Source organism: Physeter macrocephalus, chromosome 7 (assembly GCF_002837175.3).
Source record: "Physeter macrocephalus isolate SW-GA chromosome 7, ASM283717v5, whole genome shotgun sequence".
Taxonomy (NCBI): Eukaryota; Metazoa; Chordata; class Mammalia; order Artiodactyla; family Physeteridae; genus Physeter; species Physeter macrocephalus.
Genome location: NC_041220.1, coordinates 18,866,987 through 18,875,954, shown reverse-complemented (window position 1 = coordinate 18,875,954; position 8,968 = coordinate 18,866,987). Strand labels below are relative to the sequence as shown.

The 8,968-nt window shown below is 47.0% G+C and overlaps 1 protein-coding gene across 1 annotated transcript in view; it reads left to right on the top strand.

Annotated features, from left to right (window-relative positions):
- The first annotated feature begins 1,033 nt into the window (after window positions 1-1,033).
- Window positions 1,034-8,968, top strand: part of TSPAN5 (tetraspanin 5) — a 173,299-nt gene continuing 165,364 nt past the window's right edge. Inside the window, exon 1 of the mRNA XM_024126630.1 lies at window positions 1,034-1,488. Within this exon, the coding sequence (XP_023982398.1) occupies window positions 1,408-1,488 (81 nt within the window). The 5' untranslated portion in view covers window positions 1,034-1,407. The remainder of the gene's footprint in view (window positions 1,489-8,968) is intronic.

The window sequence follows — 8,968 nt, the reverse complement described above, 5'->3', positions numbered from 1 at the left end:
TTCCAGGCACGTTCCCGCCTTCCTCAAAGGTCAAAAGCTTAACCGTTCATGATCTATAAACTCAATTCGGATTCCCCGGTAGACCGTCCTGGAACGCCTTGCTGGATTCCTTCTTAGAGTTAAGACCAGTCAAGTTCCTTCGGCACTACTCCGTCTCCCGGGAGCATTTGCAATCCGGGTTTCTGCTGTTGGCAACTGGCCCTATAGGGCAAGGATCGCATCCCGGGTCAGGATTCCTTTGGGCCCTCTCTCCTTCCTCGTCCCCATTTCTAGGATAAGCCTATTTCTCCCGCAGGTGGGGAGGTTGGGTTCGAGCCGCATTGGGATTCGGGGGCCTTTCCTATGCAACCCTCGCGATTCGCTCCCCCCATTTCCCATCTCTCTTTTCTCCCCCTTCCCTAACACCTTATCCTTCCCCTTGGCTCCCAGCGAAGTCTACGACCCCTTTCCTCTCCGGCGCAGTGGCCCGGCGTCTTCTCTTGCCGCAAAACTGGGTGGTGGAGCAGGGGGCGTTGAGTGTGGCTACACCCAGGACGGAGGCTCGTCCGGGGGTCGCGGGGAGGATTCTCACTCAGGATCCCTACTGTCGCCCCAGAGCGACCCTTTCCCCCGCGTCCCTCCAGAAGCTGCCTGCTGCTGCCGGTGGCAGAGGGCGACCCGCTGCTCATCAAGCCCCGTCACTCCTCCAGGCTGCTCCCAATGGGCGTGCTCCCCGGGCACCCATACTTCTCCCGCCGCCCTGCCATCCTCCCCACCTACCCCGCTGCAGTGCTCGCGGGTCGGCGGCGCTCCGGGCTGGCCTGAGGAGGGGCGAGGATGGAGGCAGCAGCAGGAGCGGAGAGCGCTGCAAGGAGGGGGCGGCGCGCATACTTTGCCCCCCCGCCATCCGGGAGAGCCGGAGCCCGTGCGCGCGCGCACCTCGCCAAGGCTCCGGCGGCGGGAGGCGGGCGGAGCTGCGGGCGGCGCGGGCGGAGCGATCGGCGGGCGGAGCGAGGGGTGGGAGGGAGCTCGCGAGCCGGCAGGCGGGCGAGCAGCGTCTCCTCCAGCATCTGCCGCGGCCGCGTTTGCCCGGAGCCTGACCGACGGACAGATCGTCTGGCGGACGGGCTTGGGAGCTCGCCTTGTGCTCGGGGCCAGCTCCAGCGAAGCTCGGGGCTTGCAGCACGCGCTTCCCCGCCCGCTCGCGGCCACCCCGGCTCCGGCGGCCTCGGCGCGCGAGGGGCTGGAGGTGCGGGAGCCGCTCTCCGCAGGTCGGTCCTTGCGCTGCTCAGCCCCGACCGCTGCGCTGCGCCGCGGCCCCCGAGCGGCGTCCCTGAGCCCCAGCTCCCCGCCGTGCTGCTCCGAGCGACGGTGCTCAGGGGCTCCAAACTCGGGCTGCCGGGGCAAGTGTCTTCATGAACCCAGAGGATGTCCGGGAAGCATTACAAGGGTCCTGAAGTCAGTTGTTGCATCAAATATTTCATATTTGGCTTCAATGTCATATTTTGGGTAAGTTGGAGCGCTTCTGCGATGCCGGCTATCGTGGCCGATCGATTCGCGACGATTTCCCCCACGTTGCTCTCTGCCTTTACTTTTCGCAGCCCCTCGGGCGCTTGCCGTAGCGCGGAGAGGCATTTGCCTTCCGCCTTTTCAGCCTGCGCGTTGGAGAGATAAACATTTAATCCTTTCTAGGAACGCGAAGAGGTAAAAAGAAAAACCGAGCCGGAAAGGGGGCACCCAGGCCTTGGGGTGGCTTTTTAAGGGAGGAATAGCGTGGATGCAGATGAAAGAAAGGGCTCGGCAGTTTGAGAGATGAACGGCCACTCGAATGAGATTTCCTCCGGGTGGGATATGGATGTTGGGCTGAGCGTGGTGTCATAATGGGGAAGGCTAATCGGGCAGACCCGACCCTGAGGTCCACCTTCTAAGAAGGATCTGATTGGACGAGGGCTTGGCTCCGTGTTGCCGCGGCTGGTCTGTGCCATGTTCAGCGTGTATCTTCTTGCACCATCTCGGGCTTTGTGTAGGATGCAGATGCGGTGGTATACGGTTCTGTAATGTGCACGTAAATAACGCTTCCTGCACGCTCTTCCCCTTCATCTGGAAAGCGCTCCTTTTGCGTAATGGACTGACCAGTGGGCGTGTGGGGTGGAGAGATTTATTTCTCTCTCTGTATTATTGTCAGGATAATAAGAAGTCACCATCAACCTATGTTTCAGTGTGTTCGTGCCTCACGTCCTCCTTTTTGAGGAGTGACATAGAGCGGGCCGTTTGGGGGATACCTTGGAGAAATGCAGAGAAGGTGTACGAGACATGTTTTATGGGGCTACCGGGAGAGCAAACGCTTGAAGGAAAGAGTCAAACCGTGCTCTGCTGGCACTACAGTGTGCTGGGCACCTATCGTAATTAGGCTGGGATGCCTACTCTTTTGTTTTGTTTGAATTCTTTTCCTTGATCTCACAAACATGTTCAGCAACCAAACAAAGAGTTCACTAGGACAAGAGGAAAACGTTGGTTCAAAGACCGTGTTATTTTTCCTTTCCATCCCATCCTATCCCATCCTTTTCCTTACTGGGCACTTCTCCTGCCCCCCTACTCTTCCCCCCATGGAAAGTAAAGATGGTGGCTCTCTGGGGGAGGGGGGCGGTTCTCCAAGTTACTGTTCAGTGTAGGTTCAGTGTGAGGTAAACAATAATCCGGTGGTGGGATCAATAACAATCCGCAACAGTCTTAACACAGGGTGTATTTATTTTGATTCTCCTTTAATTTTGGCCATACGCTGTAAACAGATACATCGATGAGAACAGTTGTCAATACAGCTCTTAATATTCTTCTTTTTTCTGCCACACATGTACTAGGCTATTTTCTTTTTATTTTCTGTTTTCTATAGGAGTACCTTGCACTGCTCATGCATGTTTTGCAAACGGAAATGGAAGGGATTGGAGACCACTTTCTGTGTCAGCATGTCATCTGGCCTCAGGACTGATGACGAAGGGGGACCCATGAATAAATATCAGCTCTAGTCTTTCACAGGCCATTTTTGCCAGGGATTGGACATGATTCCTGTTAGCAGTCACCCCCCCTCCCTGCAGTCAAACACTGCTATAAATATAGGAAGAAGAAATTATTTTCTTTCCTTGCTTCCTTTTTTTCAACCCTTGTTGGAAATGTTTAAAAGTCACATTTCTGGGTGAGGCGTTTTGATTTTATCTGAACTTGAAACTTTCATGACTTTGAGGGTCAAGGACTACCGAACTGGGACTGGATCTTGTTAGCGTAGTGAGTCCAAGCCTCTTGATTCTACTTGAACACTTCAAAAAGTTGCACATTTCAGCTACTAGGCAACAAAAAGTACCCAGGGGCTTTCTCTGCAGTTTCAGAGCAGGAGGTGGAAAAGAAATAAAGGGATTTGGGCCTGTTTCCCTGACAGTTTGGTGTAATTTTGTAGTGTACAGAGGCACATTGAGTATTTGCTGTGGATTAGGTTGTAGCAAAACCTCTGGAATCGTGGAGAGCTTCAAAGAATTGCAGAGTGCTTGCATACAGAGTTGCAGAAGAGAGTCACGTTTATGTCTTGTCTCATTTTGAAGGTCTTCATCTCTTGGGGGAAGTTTTATGGGAAGCCTGAAAAGAGATGTAGGCTGTGGAACTAAACCAGCTGCCCCAGGCAGAATTGTTATGTAGATGCCTTTGTTACAAGGGCCCTTCTCTTACTCTGCTTTCTACGCACCTTGTCCCTCTTTTCTGGGCCTAACGCCTTCCACTCATATACGCCCTCATACCTTTCCTATCCTGCTGTCTGCTTCAAAATTACCTCATATTGGAATCTCTGAGTTTTTAGTACCCTGGTCTCTAGAGGGATGGCCAGCAGGAAGGTAGTCGTGATACTCGATCACAGCAACTCAGACTAAGATATTACTGACTGAAGACCCGGGGTCAGGAATGGGCAGCCTGCTTCTGTAAATTTGTTTTTGCTACGTAACAAACAACCCCGAAGCTTAGTGGTTTAAAATAAAACTTTATTATATCTGACAGTTCTGTGATTTGACCAGGCTCATGTGGGTGATCGCACTTGGAATGGCCCGTGCAGTTGCAGTGAGATGTGGCTGGGCTGGAGTTAATTGAAGGCTCACTGGAGTGGGATACCCAAGATGGTACCCTCACATGACTGGCAGTTGATGCTTGCTGAGAGTTCAGCCAGATTTATTGGCTAGAGCACCTAAACGTGGCTTCTTCCTGTCTCTGAGACTGGCAGAAGAAACTTCCAGCCAGTGAAGGCTACTCCCTGAACTGGCCCAGTGTCAGTTTCATCTGTTCCACTGGTTTAAGCACCGTGTGAGGCTGCTCAATTTCAAAGCGCTGAAGAAGGAAATTCCCTCTTTCGTCAGACAAGCCTCAGGGTCGTGTGGGTTGTGGCCAGCTTTGGAAAATACAGTCTTCTGCGCTGAGCCTTAATTTCATTTATAAAGGAAAGATAACAAGATCCAATAGAGTTGTAGACTCAAGGATGCAATCAGATAAGATATTACCCAGCACAGTGTCTCAGTATTTAACAAATGGTGAATATGGTCTGTGTCATTGTCTCCAGATTTTGTACTAGTTCCATCCTGGCTATAAAACTTCTAGAATACCTTAGCCTGGTAGTTTGGCATCATTACTACCAGGTAATGATGCTCCTCTTAATATCTGACAAGGAGATGAGGCGAATGGATTCCATAGATTGGATCATCACGTATTAGAAAAAAGCACTGTGGATCAGTGGAAGCCTTGAATGACTTGGGAGAACCAAGTCATTTTTCTCTTCTCTTTGCTGTACAAAGATTAGAAAGCCTTGGATCCTGGAGGCCAAATTTCTCTTTGATGTGCTTGCAAATATTACATGGTATCTTTAAGTGGAGGTTTATCCAGGTTTGATGGCAGAATGCCGCATGTCATTTGTTTCCACAGGGCTTAAATTCAGAGAGGAGAGGGATTTAGGGAACCTTGCTGGGGGCATAAGTAGGAAGTCTTATCTTATGATTCACTGTAAATTGTAAGATGTTCTGGAATGATGATACATCAGCAGTTTATAAGTCATAACTTTTGTTTTAATTTGCTAGACATCTGTTAGCTTCGATGGCAACCATATGGGAGTCTAAACTGCCTTTTGAATTACAAGGAGATGGTAGGAAGAAAACTAAATATGGTTATGAAAGTGTCAAATGGGAAAAGTGTAAGAAGGGTGTACAGACCTAAGTGGGGAAAGTAATTGAATACTGACTTGCTTGTTCTGGCCTCTCACTCCTGGGTCAGTGAGAAGGCACTGAAGCATTCTCACTTGATGATATGCCTGGATGATTGAAATAAAGCCAAGGGGAAAAGTTGGAAAACCAAATAATGTTTCACCCACCATAAAATTTCCGAGGTGAGCTCATTTAGATGGATCACTCTGTCTTACTTAATATGTCCACAGTAATCGTTAGTCCCTGGCAAAAGATGAAAGTAACCTGTAGTTTAACAGAGCTTTATAATTACTGCGTCTTTCTTCTAAGCATCTCAAAGCATCTTCCAAGCATATTATGACATCTTTGTGACAGATGTAGAAATTGGAGAACAGAGACGTGGAGTGACCTTTGAAGAACATATCAGGGTTCACTTTTGGAGTGTTAAGTCTCTTTCAATAACTATAGCCCTAGCTTCTCATTTGAATCTTATTTTAGAAGATGCTTGTTATTCTAAAATAAAACATCAAGTAAGTCATTTACATCTGTTCATAATTGAAAAGTGATAAGGTTTTTGCATATGTCTCAACACCACCCGCGAGCACACAAAAGTTAGGATGAAAATGTTAAAGAGTATGATAGAATAATAAACTATTGTGTAGTCTACTGAAAATTCATAAATGAAAAATGGAGTATTAAAGACTGTTATTAAAGTGTTATTAAAGTATTAAAGTGTTCTTGAGTCACATGCTTCTTTCTATATGTAACACTGATGCCTGTCTTAAAATTCTAACTGCAGGCTTCTGAATCACCATCCTTCACTAGAATATAAGGTCTCCAACGGCAGGGACTGTCTCTCAGTTATTTTCATAAGCTCAGTGTTTAGCATATTGTCTGAAACAGTAGGCGTTTAATAAATGTTTGTTGAATGAATGAACGATGAAATCATTGGAGAGTACATGGGCATCGTCTCCTCTAACTTACTATTCAGTGAGGCATTTTCTCTCTAACATCCTGCCAACCCTCCTTAGGATGGATCTGTTTGGGGACCACTTTAATCATTCGGGAGTTTCATCTTTCCTGCAAGCTAGGTGTAGTTTTCCCTTGGAACTTCCATCTTCCTAATATACTGTTGTTGATTTTTAATTTTATTTTGAAACTGTCTCATACCTGCAGAGAAATTGCAAGTAGTACAATTTGTTTTTATCCTGAATCATCTGAGAAAAAGTTGCCAGCATGATGGCTATAACACCAATACTTCGGTGTATTTGTTCTAGGATGTTCTCCTAGGTAACCACAGTATAGCCATCAAAGCCAGGAAATTACCACTGATACATTACCACCATCTAAATCTTAGATCTCATTCAAGTTTCCTGGTTGTTCCAATCGTGTCTTCTAAAGCAAACAAATTCAGTTCAGAAGACACATTGTATTTAGTTGGATCTTTTTAGTCCCTTTCAGTCTTTCACTGTCAGGTTCTTGACACTTTTGAAGATTTAAAACTGGTTATTTTGTAGAATGTCCCTCAATTTGGGTTGGTCTGCCATTTTTTCATTCTTAGATTCAGGCTGTACATCTTTGGCAGGAGAAATTACAGAAATGGTGCTGCGTTCCTCTCATTGCATCCATCAAGTGGCACCGATTGCTGTTTGTGTTTGTTCCATTACTGATGATGGTCACTCGATTAAAGTGTTGTCTGCCAAATTTCTCCACCATAAAGTGACTCTTTTCCCTTTTGTAATTTATACATATTTTGTGCCAAGTTATTGTGAAATTAGGTATTAAAAAGCCCATTCCTCATCAGAATTTTGATTGATTAATTAATTAGTATCAGTAAGAACTTTTGATCTCTTTTGTTCCAGTATGTTTTAATTAAACTGTTACTCTCATTACTTACTTCGATGTTCCATTAGTTCCAGGTTTGGCAGTCAGTGGCAGTCTTTTCATGCCCTTTAACTCCCATCATTCTTTGAGCCCTTCTTTGCTTTCTGGCGGAACAACATGTTCCAAGCTCATCTTTTGTATCAGCCATTTCTCCAAGGAGCCCTGGTTCCTTTGCATAGAGAATGATATTTAGAAGCCAAGATCTGGTTGCTAAGTGTGCTCATTGCTTTGAGGCTATCACCACCCCTGGGGCCTCTCAGTGGACAGGACTATGTAATATGTGTATGTATATACACATATGTACACATACACACGTTTACATCTGCACTTCTATATCCAGCTATATATTTTGAAAACCACGAGTTCACACTGGTATCTCAAATCCCTATCTGACACGACAGGGTTTATTTTAGGTTTTTCCTTTTCCATATTTATAACTACCTTCTTTGACAGTGAGAATCGTAGCTCCCATTGTTTTTTTTTGTTTGTTTGCGGTACGCGGGCCTCTCACTGTCGTGGCCTCTCCTGCTGCGGAGCACAGGCTCCGGACGCGCAGGCTCAGCGGCCAGGGCTCACGGGCCCAGCCGCTCCGCGGCACGTGGGATCTTCCCGGACCGGGGCACGAACCCGTGTCCGCTGCCTCGGCAGGCGGACTCTCAACCACTGCGCCACCAGGGAAGCCCTAGCTCCCATTGTTCTTAACGATTTACTTATTTGATTAAATCTCCCCTTATGTAGGCAGTCTTCCACTGCTGTCCCTGCCCCTCACATGGTTGCCCTCCTTAACTGCTTTTGCTCCAGCATATCGTGCCACAACCTACTTCCCACCGTGAACACCTTTCTCTGATACCTTGCTCTGGGCTTCCACATCCCGCCCCATACCTGTTCCTGGACAAAGGCTTACCTTCCCTTGTCCCCACTTTAGGACTGAATTTTTCAGGAAGGAGAAGGGGAAGGGCCTAGGTTACTCTTATGCGATACAGTATAAGACTTATCTCCCTGTGCATAGACCTTCGTTAATTAAAAACAGCCGTGATGTCATTCCTGAACCCTCTGCTTTCCATCTTGAAAGGCTCTTGGTTTTTCCATGTCTTCTTCATACACTATTTCCAGATTGTTCTTTGCCCTGATTAAGGTACTCTGCCTATGGTCCCATTTGGACACACCTCCATTCTGTAGCGACCAGAATGAAACACGTTTTTCACACACCATTCCTACCATCCAGAGAGCGGTGGGTTGTTATTCTCAAACTCCCCCTTAAGTCTGTAGCCCAGGAGGCAGAAGCCTGGATTCATCTTTGAGTAAGTTACTCTCACACATTATCTTCTCAGTTGCTCGTCTAAAATATGGCGAAAATAATTCCAATAGCTTGCAGAGCTGTTATCCAGTATTAAATGAGATCATGCGTATGAAGGTGCTTTCTACCAGGTAAATCTCTCAGTACAAATAGTAGTTATTAACCCAGGCTAAACTGCACATGCTTTTCCTGGCAGCCAGAGAACACAGTTGGCTCCTGTTGCGTTTCTAGTGAAATGAAACCTTCATCTCTTTTTCAAGTGAACTTCTGTTAAACCCATCTCCGACTAAGTACTAATCAGAAGCCCTAACCCTCCAGTTAATTATTTGAATTTAGATTTAGTACTACATATTTATTCCATTTAAATGTCTTATTCTGACCCGGTGGTTTTCAAACCCTGCTACAAAGCAGCACTAGACTTCCTTGAGGTGAACTGGGGCCTGAGTGGGTTCCAGCCCTCTCTTTCCCCTGGAGAAGCTCAGCCAGTAGGTTTGATATTTTGAGATATCGTGAAGGGTTTTTTTTTTGTTTTTTTTTTGTTTTTTGTTTTTTTTTTTTTTTTGTGGTATGCGGGCCTCCCTCTGCCGTGGCCTCTCCCGTTGCGGAG